Source organism: Dendropsophus ebraccatus, chromosome 10, assembly GCF_027789765.1.
Source record: "Dendropsophus ebraccatus isolate aDenEbr1 chromosome 10, aDenEbr1.pat, whole genome shotgun sequence".
NCBI lineage: Eukaryota > Metazoa > Chordata > Amphibia > Anura > Hylidae > Dendropsophus > Dendropsophus ebraccatus.
Genome location: NC_091463.1, coordinates 75,142,632 through 75,164,260, shown reverse-complemented (window position 1 = coordinate 75,164,260; position 21,629 = coordinate 75,142,632). Strand labels below are relative to the sequence as shown.

Genomic DNA, 21,629 nt, shown 5'->3' with positions numbered 1-21,629 from the left:
TTCGCCAGTAAACTTTGTATTTAGTTTAACACAAATAAAACTTCATTTTATCACTGTATGTGTTGTGTGATTTTTACTTTATACATACTAAAATGTACCGTATACTAGTTAAAGGAGAAGTCCAGTGAAAATTTTTATTAAAATATTGTATTGCCCCCCAAAAGTTATAGAAATTACCAATATACACTTATTACGGGAAATGCTTATAAAGTGCTTTTTTCCCTTAACTTACTACTGCATCAAGGCTTCACTTCCTGGATAACATAGTGATGTTACTTTCTGGATAACATAGTGATGTCACTTCCTGGATAACATGGTGATGTCACTTCCTGGATAACATGGTGATGTCACTTCCTGGATAACATGATGATGTCACGACCCGACTCCAAGAGCTGTGCGGGCTGTGGCTGCTGGAGAGGATGATGGCAGAGGGATGCTCAGTGTCGCTCCAGTGCCCTGTGTCCCTCAGTGTCCCCCTGCCATCATCCTCTCCAGCAGCCACATAGAGCTGTGCGAGAGTCGGGTCGTGACATCACCATGTTATCCAGGAAGTAACATCACCATATTATTCAGGAAGTGACATCCCCATGTTATCTAGGAAGTGAAGCCTTGATGCAGTAGTAACTTCAGGGAAAAAACACTTTGGGCCACATGTATCATCCGGCGAATGGGTGATTTTCGGCGAAAAGTGCCGATTTGCGTATTTTTTATACGCAAATGGCCGATTTGCGAATAAAATATTCGCAAATCGGCACTTTCCGCCAAGTACGCCAGGGGGGCGGAAAGGGGGTGTGTAGTGGGCGGAACGAAGGGCGCGGACTCAGAGTCCGCGGGATATACCATCCGTTCCGCCCAAATATACGCCGAAAACCTATTCCAGTCCTCAGCTGGCGTAGGTTTTCGGCGGTGCGCACCAGAGCGCACGGGATTTATGTAGAGGCAGTCCGCTACATAAATCTCCGTAGCGCCGGAGCTGCGGGGGCATTTTTAAGTCCGGCGTAAAAAACGTCAGACTTAATAAATGTCCCCCTATATGTGTATTCCTGTAATAACTGTATATTGGTGATTTGTATAACTTTTGGAGGGAAATACAATACTTTAATAAAAGTTTTCGCCAGACTTCTCCTTAAATCAAATGGGTAACCAAATGGAGGACACACACTGAGAGGGATCTTTTAGTGGACTACTATGAGTAATTGCTCATATAGATCAGTGTAATGCATATACATAGGCTGTACCAGCAGATCAGTATGAGGGTATAAAGCTGACAGATTCCCCTTAAAGGGGTACTCCTGGGCTTTCAAGATATATATAGTGTTGCCTTGGATTATGAGCATAATTCGTTACGGGACTGCGCTTGTAATCCAAATCCACTCAGGACAGCAGAAAGGGACAATCATTCTTAATGGTTAAAAATAAAGGTTGTTTCCCATGCAGACAATGTGTGAGCTGCACATACATGCAGAAAGGCACTCAGTTTATACACCCCGATACAGGTAGAACTTATAACATCAAATTTTACCTTACCTGCACTTCTAGCTGGGTTGTGTACGTGTTGTGGTGCCCATGTAAGCTGTTATACGTGGTTGAGACAACCTGGGACATGCGTACACGGTTAAACCTGCACAGGTACTCCATCCGAAGCCAGAAAAAAGACTTGCCTGTTCCTAAACATTTTACTGAGAAGGGGCACTATGAGAAAGATTTACAATTCATGATTATTGATCATATTCCTTCTCCTAAGAGAGGAGGTGACAGAATCACTATGCTGAAAAAGAGGGAATCACTGCTGAAGTCCGTAGGAACATGTTCACATTGAGCAAGGGATTCAGCCGTTTTGCAGTTCTATAATACATGGGTGGAGGGGTGATCTACATTTAGCATATGGGCAGGGGCGTAGCTAAAATGTCATGGGCCCTGGTGCAAAACTTCAATTTGGGGCCCCCCCTTGACCAGTGACGCCATACCACTCCAAACCTACATATCCCCCTAACAGCCTCACTCCACACTGCCATAGCATAATACTACTGTACTATTACTGCATAAAATCTACTATATAAAGGCCAAAATTCTCCCTCAGCAGTGACAGCTGGATTCTGCAGACTTTTTAAGTGATACATTCAGTAACTCACAGGGGGCGTCTCCTCTTGTTGTGACCTTTTTGCACACAGGGCACAGCACAAAAGCCCAGGCCCACCACACACCCAGGACACAGCACACAAGCCCACCACACACCCATGACACAGCACACAAGCCCACCACACACCCAGGACACAGCACACAAGCCCACCACACACCCAGGACACAGCACACAAGCCCACCACACACACAGGACACAGCACACAAGCCCACCACACACCCAGGACACAGCACACAAGCCCACCACACACCCAAGACACAGCACACAAGCCCACCACACACCCAGGACACAGCACACAAGCCCACCACACACCCAGGACACAGCACACAAGCCCACCACACACCCAGGACACAGCACACAAGCCCACCACACACCCAGGACACAGCACACAAGCCCACCACACACCCAGGACACAGCACACAAGCCCACCACACACCCAGGACACAGCACACAAGCCCACCACACACCCAGGACACAGCACACAAGCCCACCACACACCCAGGACACAGCACACAAGCCCACCACACACCCAGGACACAGCACACAAGCCCACCACACACACACACACACACTTACCACACACAGCACAGGCTTACCAAACACAACACACAAGCACAGGCTTACCACACACACATAGGCTTACCACACACAGGACACAGCACACACACACACACAGCACACAAGCACAGGCTTACCACACACAGGACACAGCACACACACACACCCCACACACAGCACATAAGCACAGGCTTACCAAACACAACACACAAGCACAGGCTTACCACACACACATAGGCTTACCACACACAGGACACAGCACACACACAGCACACAAGCACAGGCTTACCACACACAGGACACAGCACACACACACACCCCACACACAGCACATAAGCACAGGCTTACCATACAGGACACAGCACACACACACACCCCACACACAGCACATAAGCACAGGCTTACCACACAGGACAAAGCATACACACACACACCCCACACACAGCACATAAGCACAGGCTTACCACACACAGGACACAGCACAGGCTTACCACACACAGCACTATACACACAGAACTCACAAAACGGCACCACAGAGACAGAGGGGCACGACGTGAACGGGCAGGACACAGACTCCAATGCCCCCACTTGGCTCTGGTGACCGGCCAGTATGTTCGCATAGTTGCCATCAGTCCTGGGTAATCCCCGCCCCCATCGCGGTAAGCTCCACCCCCGGCACCCACTGCGGGGCTAACTAACCAGCAGAGTACACCGGGCCAGAGGAGGAGAGGCACCATGGACAACTGAAAATATGGTAAGAGACTGACCCATTATACTTACCATATTTCCAGTTGTCCATGGCGTCTCTCCTCCTCTGGCCCTGTGTGGCTGGTTAGTTAGCCCCGCGGTGGGCGCCGGGGGAGGGGCTTACCGTGATGTGGGCGGGGCTTACCTGGGACTGATGGCAACTATGTGTGTGGGCAGAGAACGGGTGGGGTGCGGACGAAGAACGCACAGACGCACAGTCTGTGTGATCCATGAATGCAAGCAGCTTCGGGGACACAGCAAGGTGGCATGGGGAGGCCCAGCCGGGCCCCCCTGGCTGGCGGGCCGGGTCGCAACTGCGACCGTTGCGAACCCTGTAGCTACGCCACTGCATATGGGTTTGGGTGACCTCACCGGGTATCTCCTGAGCCACAGTGTGGTCTCAGTTGAGATACGCGTTGTAATGAGTGCTATGTGCCTTTGAAGCTCAGGGGTGCATGGCTCTCAAGCCGGATAACCTGCTATTCAAAGGAAGGAGTTCCAAGATCTACCCCGCTGACCTGACTGAACACTATTCAGACGTCTACGGACCAATGCATTTTTTTTTACATTCTGACGTTCTGACAATGGACTTTCCCTGAGGATTATTTCACAGTGACTTTTCTAAGACAGTCCATGATACAGATATTCAAGACTGGGCACTTACTGTGAATATGCTATTTATGCCTGTTTTTTTTTGCTTTAACTGATAGAGCAGTGACAAGTGGAAGCCAACTCCGCCGTCTGATTTTAAATACCATACTTTTACACATATGAATGTATAACACACTGAGTGTATCATATGTAATCACATCTCATAATAATTTGTTCAGTATATAGAACCTTATTTATCACTATTTTTTGCACCGGATTTGTATCACTCCTTATCACTTCTAATCACCTGTTAATCATGATTTGCTACACACTATAAAAGGATATGAGTTACTGTTTGTATTTGCTTGAGAAAGGTCTCGAGATGAGACTGAAACGTTGCACTTGCTTTTTGATGTACCAATAAATACCACAACTTTTTTCACTATATGGATGTGCCGCAAAATTCTTGGATTTATTTAGTGGAGATTTTTATCCAATCTCCCTTGCTTGGCACTCCAGCACTGGAACTGGGAGTGCGCTCTATTGTGGACTAATATATATATATATATATATATATATATATATATATATATATATATATATATATATATATTGGTGCCTTGGATTGCGAGCATAATTCGTTAAGGGACTGCGCTTGTAATCCAAATCCACTCTTTAAGTGTCACTGTCGTTTACATTTTGGCGATTTTAAGAAACTTTGTAATTGGGGTTTATTAGCTGAAAAATGCATTTTTATTATGAGAAAGCAGTTTGAGGCTCTCCCCTTGTCTTCATGATTGTCTATGGAGATGGGAGGGGTTGAGGGAGATAAGGCACCAAAACAGGATGACAAAGAGTTAATTTACAGCTACATCACCAGGCTATCTCCTCTGTGTCAGCACTGACATCTCTGACCTCTGAATACCAGCTTCACACAGCTCAGCACTGTGTAATCCTTTGTTCTCTGCTCTCTGCTGCCGACTAATCTCCCTCCTCTCTCCTCCCCTTTCCATAGGTTAGACAAGGCCCAACTGTGTAAAAGTGTCGAGATTTCCTGATAATGAGCAGTGGATGAAAGAGAGGAAGGGAGGGGGGGGGACCTGGGGAAAGGCTTTTTGAATGCAGATAATGGCATATTAGCCTAATAAACCCAATTAAAAAGTTTCTTAAAATCGCCTGGATTATTAATTTCTGCAAAAAAAAAAAAAAACGAAACCACAGTGACACTTTAAACCTAAGCAAATTTTCCCATAAGAAATCACTGAAATGCAGACAATTGGTTCCACACCCCATAATGCAGTAGCGTAGTACAACAGGCTAGAATAGAGAAGCAGGGCTGCTGTCAGAGGTTTGTGTGACATGGGTTCAGCATGGACCAATCAGGGAGCTTTTAACCCCTTGAGGCAAAATGACGTTGGGAAACATTATGTAAAGCAGGTAGTTCCTGCAACATGACGTTTTCCAAACGTCCCTAACGACGATCGGGCAGTGGGAGGAGACTGTATCACACAGCCTTCTCCCGCTGCCCCTGCCCAGAGTGGAGCCGTGCTCCCACCGGGCAGTTATCCCCATAGGCACGGCGTTTGCATGGCTACTGGGGGGTTTACGATAGCAACCCAGATGCTGCTTAATGCGTCTGGGCTGCTATGGTATATGACGATCAGGCCAAGACACAAACAATTTATAGCATAAATGCCATAAACTATAACAAAAGCTATATAAAATGGATATCACTGTAATCGTGCCAACCAGACGAATAACAACAACATGTCATATGTGATCTATAGTAAACGGTGTACAATAAAAATGGTGAAAAACAGCTGCTAAATTTTGTTTTTTATTTATACCACCTCACAAAAAAATGTATAAAAAATTATTAGGGTGTCACATGTCCCCCAGAATGGTACCGATGGAAACGTCAACTTGTCTTATACAAATATTCCAACAAATCCTTCCAACTTGCTTAAATTTCTGTGAAACACCTAAAGGGTTAATAAACTTATGAAATGTTACTTTGAATACTTTGAAGGGTGTAGTTTTTACAGTGGAGGGATTTATGGAGGTAATTAACATACAAGCCCCACAAATCCACTTCAGAACTGAACTGGTTCCTAATAAAATCAGGATTGAAATTTTCATGAAAATTTGAAAAATCGCTGCAAAATTTCGAAGTCCTCTAGCATCCCAACAACTTTGGTACCCTCCTTTTAAGAGCCACTTTGCTACTCTGCTACGTCACTGACTCAGCTGTGCTGTATCATGCGGCTCTGCTACATCAATAACTCAGCTCTGCTATGTAGTGCAGGTATAGGCTCTACTCCATGGCTGGCTCAGCTCTGCTACATAGTGCAAGTATCAGCTCTGCTACACGGCTGGCTCAGCTCTGCTACGTAGTGCGGGTATCGGCTCTGCTAAAAGGCTGCCTCAGCTCTGCTACGTAATGCAGGTATTGCCTCTGCTACACGGCTGCCTCAGCTCTGCTATGTAGTGCCGGTATCAGCTCTGCTACACGGCTGCCTCAGCTCTGCTACATTGTGAAGGCATTGGCTTTGCTACAAGGCTGACTCAGCTCTGCTACTTAGTGTGGGTATCAGCTCTGCTACGTAGTGCGGGTATCGGCTCTGCTACACGGCTGCCTCAGCTCTGCTACATAGTGCAGGTATCAGCTCTGCTAAAAGGCTGCCTCAGCTCTGCTACGTAATGCAGGTATTGCCTCTGCTACACGGCTGCCTCAGCTCTGCTACTTAGTGTGGGTATCAGCTCTGCTACACGGCTGGCTCAGCTCTGCTATGTAATGCGGGTATCGGCTCTGCTACATGGCTGACTCAGCTCTGTTACGTTGTGCAGGTATCGTCTCTGCTACCCGGCTGGCTTAGCTCTGCTACGTAGTGTGGGTATAGGCTCTGCTACACTTCTGGCTCAGCTCTGCTACGTAGTGTGGGTATAGGCTCTGCTATGCGGCTGACTCAGCTCTGCTACGTAGTGCGGGTATCGGCTCTGCTATATGTCTGGCTCAGCTCTGCTACGTAGTGTGGGTATAGGCTCTGCTACACGGCTGCCTCAGCTCTGCTGTGTAGGGCGGGTATAGGCTCTGCTACGCGGATGACTCAGCTCTGCTATGTAGTGCGGTTATCGGCTCTGCTACATGGCTGGCTCAGCTCTGCTACTTTACTAACTGAACTCTGCTACTTATAATGGTAGTTCAGTTACCATGACAATCTTACTCATGTCAGTGAGACAAAAGCGTTAATGACCTTCTATCTTCTATTGGCCAATAGTGGACATGTGACTGTGTGGATGTTGTGAGGCATTGACTGACAAGACCTTAGAATTTCTATTGGCTGCTATATTTCAGCTATTTGCATATGTGCTGTGATTGGCTGTTAGCATCTACAGTGTGGCCATTATTTCCAATGGGCCATTATTTCCTACGGAAAATTAGGGGTCTTTAAACGTATATTTCTTAAAAACAACAAATACGATCGAAACCAAAAATAGCAGATCTGTCATTGCCGTGGGCTTCGAAACGCAGTTGGAACGGCGTCTGTGCACAAAGCGGTTCAGGCTGTATTAATCACAGAAGAATGGCTGGAAGAAGAAGAAGAATACGGATTACAATATAGTGCTTTTTCAAGCACTATAATAATCCATATACTCACCTCTGCAGCTTGGCTCCTCTTTCCTCTCCCTGCTCTGCGTGCATTAGAGTTTTTGCAGAGCAGGAAGCCAATGGCTTCTGCTCTGTCAGTCACTGTGAGCTCTCATCAGGAGCGCTCACAGTGAAAAGGCCCGTCAGCCCCCGGCAGCAGATCCCGATGCTGATGCAAAGGGAAGGCTTGTGGGTGGTTAGCAGGATACATGGGAGGGGCTACTCACTAACGAGGGGCTACTTTCGTGGGGAGTACTGCCTACTGGGGAAGGGGTTAGAGAGATGCACTACCTGCTGGGGGTGGGATAACTACTCTGGGATTACCTAAAGGGGCATGTCAACACAGAGGATACTACCAATGGGAGTCTTCTTGTACAGAGGGGCCAAATAATATATGGGGGGGCTGAGGGGTCTAACTACTATATGGGGCCACAGAGGGGCCTAACTGTGGTATATATGCACAGAGTGATCTGCATACTATGTTAAGGAATGGAGGTGGCCCTGCTTTTACTTATAAGCTGCATAGAGGGCCTTACCTTTATATTGAAGCATAGAGGTTCCTAACTACTATATGGAAGAAATAATCGCCTAACCGTTGGCAAACTGTTTAGGAGCACAGAGAGGCTTATCTACTATATGGAGGCAAAGAGGGGCCTAGTTGCTATATTGGCCTCACAGAAAGGTCTAACTATCATATTGAGGCGCAGAGGAACATAACTACTATATGGGGGCACAGAGAGGCCTAACTACTAGATGGGGGCACTACGGAGGCCTAACTACTAGATGGGGGCACTACGGAGGCCTAACTACGAGATGGGGGAACTGAGAAGGCCTAACCGCTAGGGGGGAGGGGCAGATTGGGGCTTTTCAGTACCATTATATTTGGGCATAGAGGAGCCTTACTACTACATGGAGGCACAAAGTTGGCATTGTTACAGTATGGAGCAGCACAGATAGGGAGTTTGTATACAGATGAGGTTGATGCTGGAGTGAGGAGTCTAAAATGTTTGTCCTGCAGATTCTGTGAAGAGTTGTTACCAGGAGAAGTCTTCATGATGGACAGAGAAGAAAGGAAAAGTGAGCAACTCTGTCCAGAGAAGACGTCTCCTGTGTATCTTTGGATGTAACTGCACTGTTATCCTATGTACAGCTGGATCTACCTATGTATGGGTTAGTGTATGGGGGAATCAGCTTGGATATCCTTACATCATTACCTGTTAGAGGACAACATCCAGTGTGCCCATAACGCTTTATAGGTAAATGTCATTCTGAGCTTTTTAGTAAAGGCTTGTTATTCACTTGGAAGTTGTGGACACAGATACAGATTAATCCAGGATGGGACAGGGTCAACATGTCGTTTCGAACTGGTTCTTCATTGATGGTCCCCCAGAATCCCTTCTACCTGTGGGCCCCAGGTACCCCAGTCCAACACAATGCAGCGGGTTTGGTCCAAACAAACTGGACAGTGTATGCCATTATTCCAACCCAAGCTTTTCCCAAAGTTTGGAATGAAACTGAGTTTGCCGGATTAAGTTTGCTTGTTTCTTTTTAAAGTGCAGTATAAAAAAGAGCCACCTGAAGTCGATCAGTATTATTCCATAAGCAGTAGGATCAGCACCATGCATTAACTCTTTAATTAGCAAGGTATACAGTATGTACTCAGTAATATTAACATTCATGTGTGTAACCCAATCCAGCTGTGTAGGCATAGTTATAGTTAAAATGTGGAGATGAAATGATGAATAAAAAGTCTTAGAGTCTTAAATACAGTAGGCAGCATCCTTATTTAACATGAAGTAATTGAATTCTGATCTTAAATATAAAATCTGCATATGTCTTTACAACACGTAACTCTTACAGAAGATCAGTGAAATAATACCTGGAAAAATTATGTCTACGTGGCATTGTGCATGTGTCATTGTCTTGTATTATGGAATATTTCTTCCCCACAGGTTACAGCCAAATCATGTATCAAAAGTTACACGTAAGATGAGGTGATACTAAGTGGGCGGGGAGGAGTATACACATTGGTGTATATATAGTGGGTTACAAGCCAGCACCATAGAAGACATGAAGGACCCCAAGTTCACCACCTTCTTCCTTTTGCTCCTCGGCATCTACCAGAATAATGCCGCCAATACAGTAAGTTCTGCTCCACATGTCAGGGTTGTATCTATTACTTTGTATTTATCATTTATCATCTTTTTTCACTCATGAATATTGATAAAAATGCTTTTAGTGGGCTTTCTGTGATAAATGCAGCCGTTTAGTATCAGCCTTGTATCTCTATATGCTCTATTCTGTGAGGAGGGGGTCTTTAGCCTTTAGCTTTTTACCCCTAACCCCATTTCTTTTATTGAAAGAAGCTTTTTTCACAAATTGAGCACACACCATATACTGCAAAGCACAGACTGAGAGAACAGTATAATAACACATGATTACTCTGTAGCACATAAGGCTAAAAACCCTACAATATACATATGTGACACATAAATATTCTAAAGAAGTTAATATGACAAACAACAAGGACAATGGGGCAGAAGGAGAGTGGGAAAGGGATACAGATAAGAGTGGGGGGCCATGGGGAGGTGCGGGAGGTTCTTTATATCGTCTGGGGAGCCCATAGGAGATAAGGGCAGTCTGCTGCCAGGAGACTGTCGTTATTGTTAAAAAAAATGTCAACATGTTGAAAGACAAGGATCAGCCGACATTGTGCATATCGTCTGATTGTTGCCTTTTAACAGTATGTACTACCGTTCTTGCTGATCTCACTGATCTCTCTCCTGAAGCTTAGATTGATGACCAAATCTACTGCCAACAAGTCTATGGGGAGTTGTAGTTTGTGTGTCAGAAGACCACCTCAGGCTCCATCTTTTCATGCAAGCACTTTACCTGCATTTTAAACTGTGGTACTAACTGATATGGATGCTTTTTTTAAAAATTAATTTTTCTGTCATATTAGACTCAAACCACCACTGGGACTGTGGATAAGCTGGAGGTCTGTCAGTGCTCATTTGTCCTCCCAGATTCTACCTTTCCTGTAGATCGTTTTGAGAAGCTGGTGACCTCCAACCAGAACCTGACCATCATTATTAATCAGCAAATCACGAAGGTAAATAACCAATACTCAATAACAAATAATGGTGGAATCTTGTGTAGCTATACATCACAGGCCCGCAAATGTTTGACTCAACCAGTGGAAGTCCATGCTATTATGTTTGTAGCCTGAGGCCTGTCTACGCTAAATGCAAAACCTCCAAATACTTTTTGGGGGAACAGATATGGGGTACCAGGGGAACACCAGCAAGTATTTCTGCCTTCTGGCAGGGCATTTAGTGAAGGTCCAGGGCAACAAATTAAATTTTTCCCCATGTGAAACCTTGCTACACCTCTATGACTCACCTGGTAATACATCGACGAGTCTAGATCCAAAAACTTTACAGATATCATCTAGAAACGAATGGCTCTATTACACGGCACAATAATCATGCAGCCCCTTGCTGATGAAAATGCAGCCCGTTGATGATGATAGGGTATACGTGTAATTAGGTGTAAAATAATAAACATTATACTTACCTCTCCAGGTTCCCCTGGTGTCCTCCTGCCTGCTCCGAATGTTCCCCACTCACTGACATCGGCCAAACTTCTGAAGCTGGCTCTGAAGTGACTTTACAGTGCTGTGGGCAGCGATTGGCTGAACAGCTTGTCACTGCACAGATTGCTTCAGACATGCCAGTGGTGGCTGAGGGGAGTGGCAAGAAGCAAGAAGGATACCAGGGAGCTGGGAGAGGTAAGTATAATGTTTATTATTTTAGGTTACACATTCCTCAGCCTTGGGCTGTATCTCTATTTTAAAGATTTTAAAAGTAAACTTTTAAATAATCATTTCTTCGGCAGATCCATTTCTTCCAGCTTGGACACCACATTTAGAAAAATGCCTATGCAACTAGCATGCAATATATACATATTATTATGGGTAGTAATTATTCAAAGTTTCACTCATTAATTAAAGTTTTTTCACAGTTGATGGGGTTGTCTCACCACAAAAAAAAAACATGCTTAGGGTACTGTACTAATATACATACCGTGTTTTCAACTGCATGTATTTGAAGCTACAGCACAAGCAGCTAAAAACACAAGACGCATGTGATTTATTATCTTACTATCTTATCTTATTTTACTAATTATTGGTTAGTTTGTATTCCTCTAACATAGCAAGCCAGTTGTTCTCTTATTTTTTAGTGTCAACCGACATCGACTGACCAAATTATTTTTTAGCAGGTTTAAAAATATTTGATCTGGCAGCCCAGCCCACACAATAATGGTGAGGTGTTACAGGAGAAATGGATAAAATTAAAAACCCAGTGCTGTCAGGGTGCTAGGGGAACATAATAAAGCAACTATACTTACCTGTCCCCTTGCCCCCGTAGCAATGCTTTACCAATAATGGCCTAGTGCTGGCCTCCTGCTGCTCCTACTCCTGCGACATCACGACCCAGGTAAGAAATGCCCGCTCAGCCAATCAGTGACTGGGGCCAGACGCTACTGCAGTTTCTGATTTGCTAAGGTGGTACTTCACACTGGGCTGTGATATTGCAGGAAACCGGGATAAACTGGAGGCTGGTGGAGGTCAATTAGGGATAAGGCAGCTTTGCGGGTGTTCGGGGACATGTAAGAATAATTGCTTTATTATGTTCCCTAAGTCCCCTGCTAGCACTGGGGTTCTCATTTTTGCCAAAGTTTTCCTTTAAGATTCCTGAACTACAAAACTATTGAACAGCTTTAGCTTTAGCTATATTTCTGTTTACCTGGACAGCCTATACTGCACAGTTCTCTACCTGTACAACATATGCTTTATTTCTCTGTACTACTGAGGCTATGTCCCCACATCTTTTTTTCTACCATTTTACAAAAATTGCTGCAAAACAGCCAAAGAAAAACATTGTGGAAACATAGCCTAAGAATGTACTTCTTTCTACCATTTATGTACTATATTGCTCTCTATCTGTAGGAAAAACATTCACATAGCATTATAGCTATCCCTGTCAGTCTTTCCTGAAGAGATTGAATGTAGGTCAGGGTTATATTCCTGCCAGTTTTTGGTGGCTTTGCATTTTTCCTTGAGACAAATGTCACTGGCTATCAGTATATTGGGTACATTGGGACCATAGCTCTAGGGATGATGGGGTAAATTTGCTTGGAAACAATCAGGGATGGTGGGAAGCCAAAGCAAAAGATCCTGTGGTATATTAAAGGGGTTATTCAGCGTTAAACAACATGCCCACATACTTCCAGAGATGGCACCACTTCAGTAGTAGTAGTGTGGCTTGCAATTAAGCTCCATTCACTTCAATTGAACAGAGCTACGAAACCCTACCCAAACTGGAGACAAGAGTGGTGCTGTCTCTGGAAGAAAGTGGCCATGTTTTTCTAATGCTGGATAACCCCTTTAATAACAGGGGAGCATTCGGTGATCACGGCTTGATACCCTGTGCAAGTTGCTCAACGTCAATAATCACCCCGTGAATCACCCAGCTAAAAATTAGTGTAACGCCCGGAGTAGTGGATCCACTGGACCGGCACCAGCGATGGCACAAACCTCACCAGGGAGCGGAGTCTAAGGGGCCGCTGGTTTTCACCAGAGCCCGCCGCAAGGCGGGATGGACTTGCTGCGGCAGGCGACCCCCAGGTCGCTACCCCTGGCTTGGTTGCTGGTGTCGGCAGGCGAGGCGTGGCAGGAGCAGTAGGCAGGAGATGGCACTGGCAATGGTCTGCAGGTGAGAGCGCACGAGACAGGCTGAACGCAGGAACAGATAGAGTGACAGGGAAACAGGAACCAGGAACAGGGACTAGGGACCGGGTAACGGACAGGACTCAGGAACAGGGACTTGGGACCAGGTAACAGATAGGACTCAGGAACAACAGGGGGCTGGGCCAAACGCTATGGGAAGCATGTAGAGGCTCCAACACTAAGGACAGGGCATGCTGGGATTTATAGGGGAGTGATTGGTGCAACTACCAATTAGGAGCGCACTGCCCCTTTAAATCTGAGACAGCCGGCGCGCGCGCGCCCTAGGAGGCGGGGACGCGCGCGCCGGCCGGCACAGCGGGAGACAGGAGCGTGGAGAGGTGAGGCGCCCCCCGGGGCCGAGGTGACAGCAGCGCCGGGTCCCCGACTATGGACACCGGCTGCTGCATAGGGCAGGTAGCGGTCGCGGCGGCGGCCCGGAACGCGGGGCGCCGCCGCGGCCGTAACAGTACCCCCCCCCTTTGGCCTCCCCCTCTTTCTTGCCTGCAAATGGCACAGGAAGCCACAAAGTCTTTGACATCTTGGGATAGGCTGGGCCACCAGTAGTGGCGAGAGATCCGTTGGCCGGTCTTACGGACTCCCGGGTGCCCGGCCTCCAACGAGGAATGTCCCCAGTTCAAAATACCTCTTCGAAGCGCAGGGTGAACATGAGTCTTTCCGGGGGGTACTCTCTGAAGAGTGGAGGTGACGACTGGTACTAGGCGATCAGGCGGTATAACGTGGCAAGGGACCTTCTGTAAGTTCCTCCGGTGGTGAGAGGATACGACCTTAGTCTTGGGTACGGGGAGAGGGTACACCTCGGCAGAGAAGGCATCCGCCGAGTCTTGGTCTTCTGCCGGTAGGCCGGATAGAGGCTTGGCCGGGACAGGAAATGACATAATACACTTGGTCTGAGGTGACTTGAGACACTGGTGGGAACAGTCCTGACCCCAACTGAGAATCTCCCCGGTTCTCCAGTCCACCTGAGGGGCATGTTTTTGTAGCCACGGGAGTCCCAGGAGGACCGCGGGGGAAGAATGGGGCAGGACGTAGAAGGATATCTCTTCTTGATGTGAAGGACCCACCTGGAGGACTAAAGATGCGGTCTGGTAGTACACACGGTCGGTAAGAATTTCGCCTGTGACCGAGGAGATAGTCAGGGGCCTGGCTAGTCGGGTCACGGGTAGCCGCCATCTTTGGACCAATGTTGCCGCAATAAAACTGCCTGCTGACCCAGAATCGAGGAAGGCAGTAGTCTGATGATTTTGTCCTGAGGGAGTCCGGATGGAAACTGGCATAGACAGACTTGGAATGGTGGCATTCACACCTAGGGACACCTGTCCCACCGGACCTAGGTGCGAGCATTCTCCGGATGTTTGGGGACGTAGGGGACATCCCAGCCGGAAGTGATCGGAACCACCGCAATAGAGACAGAGATTCTGCTCCAGGCGCCGGATTCTTTCATCAGGCGTCAGGTGAGCCCGTTCCACCTGCATAGGAATCTCAGGAGAGGGTTGGGACATCGAAAGGTCAGGATTCTGGAAAACTGGCGCCAGCTGGGGATGGCGACGGGAACGGGTTAGTAAATGTTCATGCCGAACCTCCTCCTCCCTCTCCGAAAAACGAGTATCAACTCGGGTGGCCAGTAGAATGAGTTCGTTCAGGGAGGTAGGCAGGTCTCGGGCAGCGAGCACGTCTCTCACACGACTAGACAGGCCCTTCTTGAAGGTGGCCAATAGGGCGGCCTCGTTCCAGTCCAATTCGGCTGCCAGGGTGCGGAACTGGATGGCGTAGTCACCAACAGAGGAGCTGCCTTGAGAGAGATTGAGGAGAGCAGTCTCGGCTGAAGAAGCACGGGCAGGTTCCTCAAAGACGGAGCGAAACTCAAATAGGAAGGCCCGGAGATTGGCAGCAACTGGATCATCACGGTCCCACAGTGGCGTGGCCCAGGCCAGGGCTCTACCTTCTAATAGGCTGATGATGAAAGCCACTTTAGAGCGCTCGGTGGAAAACTGACTACTCAAAAGTTCAATGTGCATGGTGCACTGAGTCAAGAATCCTCTGCACAACTTAGAGTCCCCAGAGTACTTGCTTGGGAGGGCCAGTCGGAGTGAAGAAGAAGCGTCAGGAGGTGGTGTGCGCTGGGCAGTAGTCTGCTGCTGTAAGGCGGCAGTGAGTTGCTGGATCTGCTGTGACTGTTTCTGGATTTGTTGCGCCTGCTGAGTGACCACTCTGGCGACGTCACGGAGATCGGGCACCTCGCCGGGATCCATGGTTGGAGCCTACTGTAACGCCCGGAGTAGTGGATCCACTGGACCGGCACCAGCGATGGCACAAACCTCACCAGGGAGCGGAGTCTAAGGGGCCGCTGGTTTTCACCAGAGCCCGCCGCAAGGCGGGATGGACTTGCTGCGGCAGGCGACCCCCAGGTCGCTACCCCTGGCTTGGTTGCTGGTGTCGGCAGGCGAGGCGTGGCAGGAGCAGTAGGCAGGAGATGGCACTGGCAATGGTCTGCAGGTGAGAGCGCACGAGACAGGCTGAACGCAGGAACAGATAGAGTGACAGGGAAACAGGAACCAGGAACAGGGACTAGGGACCGGGTAACGGACAGGACTCAGGAACAGGGACTTGGGACCAGGTAACAGATAGGACTCAGGAACAACAGGGGGCTGGGCCAAACGCTATGGGAAGCATGTAGAGGCTCCAACACTAAGGACAGGGCATGCTGGGATTTATAGGGGAGTGATTGGTGCAACTACCAATTAGGAGCGCACTGCCCCTTTAAATCTGAGACAGCCGGCGCGCGCGCGCCCTAGGAGGCGGGGACGCGCGCGCCGGCCGGCACAGCGGGAGACAGGAGCGTGGAGAGGTGAGGCGCCCCCCGGGGCCGAGGTGACAGCAGCGCCGGGTCCCCGACTATGGACACCGGCTGCTGCATAGGGCAGGTAGCGGTCGCGGCGGCGGCCCGGAACGCGGGACGCCGCCGCGGCCGTAACAATTAGCAGGGTTTTGAAAGGCTTAAAGGGAATGTACCACTAGGTACACAGTGGATACCGGTTGGGCCATTCTTTTTTTGAATCACTGCACGGTGCCGGTCTATTCCCAAGCACCGGCCGGGCATGAAGCACTGGGGACAGGCCCACCAGCTCCCAGTGTGAAAAAACCCCTCCGTGACGTGGCTCCTATTGAATCATTGGAGCCGCGTCACAGAGGGGAGATCGTCACGCTGAAGGTAAAAAAAGGACCGCGGCACAGGCATTCCCACGCTGGCGCCGGTCTGATCATGTAAAACAACCATAAAGCCATATACCTAGTGGTACATTCGCTTTAAAAATCATGTTGTCTCATGTGATCATATTCTCTCCTCAGGGGATGTGCAGCTGGCAAAAGACAGAAGGGCCATATAAATGATCATATAAATCATTTATGTGGCCCTGGCTGCCTTATACCAAGCCCTGTAATAGGCTCAGTAAATATGCACCGATTTATAAGCTCCCCATTTGGTTCGGGCATATGTAGGGTTATGTAATACAGCTCTATCTTGTTGATTCCTCTGTAAACAGTCATTACACACTGTAAGGAGAACATATTATGCAACCTTTATTATATAGTATGTATCATGCCTTCAGTCTGTAGGTAGCTGAAATTAAACACTCAATATTCTCATAGGTAAATAGCTATGAGAGTACACTGAATACTTACACGGAGCGTCTGGCTAACCTGACCAAACGTGTGGGGGTGATGGAGATGGGAGGTATCCCATATACTGAACTGGACTTCCAGCTGGTGAAGTCAGAGATTAAAGCAATGGAGACCCTTATACTGCAGCTGAAGACTTCAATAAACGGCACCAACGCTCAGGTGGAGAAACTGTATTTGGAGGTGAGACACAATTGTTACCAGTTACTTTATTGTGGCTTTTGCTTCGATCTGGTCACAAGCAGCCAGCCTGATCTCCTAAACCATTTTTCCTTTATTCTGCTATAGATCCGTAACATTTCCACTATGGTGAACCAGCTGGAGGTCTATGATAAGAACAACGTCCTAGCAATCAGAAAAGACGTTGCAGCACTGAAGAAACAACTAGAAAACTGTGCAAATCAGACAAGCTCAGTGCCTTACCCTCCAGTTTATCAACTGGACAATGGTAGGTCACCACAGTATTTGCTTGTTGGTATTTCATGTTTAATTGAAGTCTATCACAAGAAAACTTAGATTACAAATGCCCCAGTGAAAACAAACCCACCTAAGGGCCCTTTTACTGCAAGAAGCAAGCACCAAAATCTGTGATCAGTGCTTGCCTTCAGAAGGCACAAACAATTGTGCGGCCCAACTAGCTCACCTAACAGGAGAATAGTTTGTTGCAGTTGCACACAGAGCGTCTGTCAGGTAAATAGAAAAGCTAATGGCACTGACAGGGCGCCCTGTGTGTTGGGACTCCCATGGGAAAGGGACAACTCTCTGTTTAGAAGGGAGCTGCTCCCGGTAGGAGATGTCACAGAAAGGGGTGTGGTCTCCTGGTCACAGTAGTTCAAGTGGGGAGTAGTCTGTAGTTCAGTAGAGAGTGGCTAACTGGCATCTGTACTCTACTGGGGATCAACCTTTCTCTTTTCCTCTCCTTCTTAAGGGGGTTGACTGTCCTGAAGTAAGGAAATCTACGGCATAGGCAAGGGACTATTCATGTAACTCCAGTTACCCCACGGTTAAAAGGAACCAATCAGCCCAATCGGGCTGATATGGTTCCCTGAGCTGCTGTATACAGCTCCTGCAGCAGGCATGGCACGTGCCTGCCGTGGCTGCAGCAGCAGCTGTATACCCCAAAAAAAGGACTTTAATCCCCCTGGCGCGTGACAGGCAGTGGCAGGGAAGAAGTCATCTGGGCGACTCTATGTTCTCACACTGTTGAAATTGAACGGATGGCCGTCATTTAATGGCAAATATCGGACATTGTTTATTCATGAAGAGGGAGGAGGATGCATGACAAGTGTGGAACGAACATCAGCTCTGTGACAGTAGGAGACATAAGATTGTACATAATCCGCTGCACGGAAAATTACCAAAAAGCCACCATGCTTACTGGGGGCTGCCAGCTACAGCACACTGCCAACACCTTAGGTAGCGCCCGGGAGCTGACAGATTCCTTTTAAGGCAGTATAAACCTAGTGATAGATTCCCTTTAAATAATGTGAATAGCACATATGTTAGATATTTATGCCTGTGTCAGTGTATGCAATGTTGTTTTTTTAGACCATAGCCATTTAAATCAACAGTAAATCTGAAGTTAATCAAGTTTGCAATTTACAGTCATTATTTTCTTTTTGTTATCATGCTGTAAAGCAAAGCTATACTTACCACAAATCCAGGTCCAGTCCTGAAGCTTTTTAGTCTTTTGCTAGTTGGAAAAAAAAAAACAGACTAAACACATGAAGTCTGACCAGTACAAAGTATCACGGCTCAATGTGTCCATCAATCACGACTACCTTCTCTCTGAGCGCTCAGATGACCTGGGACTTCATGGGACTTCTTGTTTTTAGATTCTTTCTGGAGAAAAAGTCTAAACACAGCAAGTGCTGTATTTTTCATAATATCTAAAAAAAAACAAAAAAACTAATGAATGTAATATAGTGCTTTTTTAAGTAATATATTTACAAACTTGTTTTATATCACATTTACTGTTGATTTAGATTTTGAAAGTTATAACAATAATGACACTTTAAAATGAATGTACCATCAGTACATTCGCTTTAAGTTTTGCACATGGATAAAACGGTGCTGGTGCAGGGAAGCCAGTGCCGTGGTCCTTTTTTTAACAATGGCCCGGTCCCTGCGTATGGCGCCGTTCTATTCCCGGGCACCGACCCGAGGAGAAGTACTGGAGGTGGGTCAGCCCGCCCCTAGTGGGAGGAAACCCCCGCCCCTCTATGATGAGGCTTCGTTGATTCTAATGGAACTGCATCATAGAGTGGCGGGGGGCTCCTCCCACCCGGGGCGGGAGGAACCCCCCTGCCTCCAGTGTGTCACCCCCGGCCAGTGCCCGGGAGCAGAATGGCATTGTGCGCGGGAACCGAGCCATGGTTAAAAAAAAGGACCATGGCACCGACTTCCCCACGCCGTTGCTGTTCTATCCATGTGCAAGATTTAAAGCGAAAGTACTGATGGTACATTTAAGTATATAAATGTCCTGTACAAAAAATATAGTAAAATCCCCTCAAAAAACAAGGAAGCACTCTCTTCATCTGGAGAAAAATAGGTTCAACCTCCAGGGGCAACAAGCCTTGGTTACCATGAGGACAGTGAATCTGTGGAACAGTGTGCCATGTGAAAAAGAACCATGATTTAGGGCCCTATTCCACCGGACGATTATCGTTTGAATAATTGTTAACGATTAACTATCTCAAACGACCGCTATTGCGAAAGACCTGAAAACGTTTAGTCATTTCCATGGAACGATAATCGTTACTTATGATCGTAATTGCGATCGTTTATTCTTTGCTATTGCGTTCGTATCTATTGCAAACGACCGAACGATGTCTTATTCAATGCGAACGATTTGCGAATGTTTTGCAAACGAGCAAAGATAAAAATAGGTCCAGGTCTTATAAAGCGATCAACGATTTCTTGTTCGGTCGTTTATCGTTAACTGCATTTCAAACGAACGATTATCATTTAGATTCGAACGATTTAACGATAATCTGAACGATAATCGTCCGGTGGAATAGGGCCCTTACTGATTGCTCACCCACACAGCACACTACAACCCAATGAGGGTGAAGGGCACCAACTGGAATTTCTTCCCCAGGTGCAGGAAGCCTGGCTATAGCTGCTAGAATGTGGAAACATTTCTCTTTGGCTCCCTATCTCCTTTTTAATGCTTCTTTCAGGACAGACCTCTCATTCCTCTAAACGCTTTAATTCTTAATTTTTCCATGTTTCTTAGAAGGCATGTAGAGTTTCTTCTAGGCGGTAATTTAGCATTGTTTTATTGTGCAGGTACCTGTCCATATGGATTCATTATAAACATCAGTAAACCATTATTGTTGTATCTGAACTATCAGGGATCAGGCTACAAATATGGAGGATGGGGAAGAGATTCTATGGCCGGAGCTGATCAGAATGTACAGTGGGTATCTCCTCTCCTTACAGATGGAAGGGAGATGCTCTATTTACGTATCTACAACACATTCAATGACCTCCTGATCTATAAACCTGGATTGGACAGAGGCATCCCAAGTGCAAGTTATGGACAAGGTGGTGGAATGATTATGTTTAATAAGACAATGTACTATAATTGCTACAACAGTGCAAACATATGCAAATACAATCCACAGCTCAATAAGTTAGAGCTCTCTGTTGCTCTCCCTACTGCTGGATACAACAACCAGTACCCCTATTCATCCTCATCTTACCAAGACATTGATATGGCCAGTGATGAAGAAGGACTTTGGGTAATTTATTCAACTCCATCATATTCTGGAAACATTGTCATCAGTAAACTAGATCCCATGTCTCTTGCAGTAAAACAAACCTGGGTCACAGGCCAGCACAAGCCAGCAGCCACCAATGCATTCATGGCGTGTGGTGTCTTGTATGTTACTAGGGCCCTCAGTACTCAAAAAGAAGAGATATTTTATGTGTATGATACAAAAACTGGGAAAGAAGGGTGGCCTAAAATATCCCTGGAAAAACCAAAGGAGAATGTGCAGAGTCTGTCTTATAATCCCAATGATCAAAGGCTCTACATGTACAATGATGGCTACTTAGTCTACTATGACCTCATCTTTAAGCCTCCTCAATAAAATAAATTCCAGATACAGCCCTCTAAATCCACACCTCTAAAAAGTGTTCATAATAGGGTGGGTCTACTATATTTCGGATAATAACAAGATCTATTGATGAAAACAGGGCAATTTACCTGAAAGCCATATAATGCAGTGAAAGGCAGGTTCATGGTCAGTCATGCCATAACTGTATACGTCAATAAAAAATTCTGAATAAATAATTCTGAATGCCCTGATATGTGCAAAATTGAGGTAAAAAAGCTGCGATTTTTTTTTTTTTGCAAATTATGGCAGAACTGTAGCCAGGAGCCAGTACATCACTAAAAGTATATGTCTCAGGGCTACCGCCCGAAACGGACCTATTATAATCTGCTACTG

General features: G+C 46.8%; 1 protein-coding gene across 1 annotated transcript; it reads left to right on the top strand.

Annotated features, from left to right (window-relative positions):
* Positions 1-9,755: 9,755 nt before the first annotated feature.
* On the top strand, positions 9,756-21,269 carry LOC138766426 (olfactomedin-4-like). Its single transcript, XM_069944022.1, has 5 exons — positions 9,756-9,827; positions 10,648-10,797; positions 17,143-17,355; positions 17,461-17,620; positions 20,464-21,269. The coding sequence occupies exons 1-5, from the start codon at positions 9,756-9,758 to the stop codon at positions 21,267-21,269; spliced, it is 1,401 nt and encodes a 466-aa protein (XP_069800123.1).
* Positions 21,270-21,629: the final 360 nt, after the last annotated feature.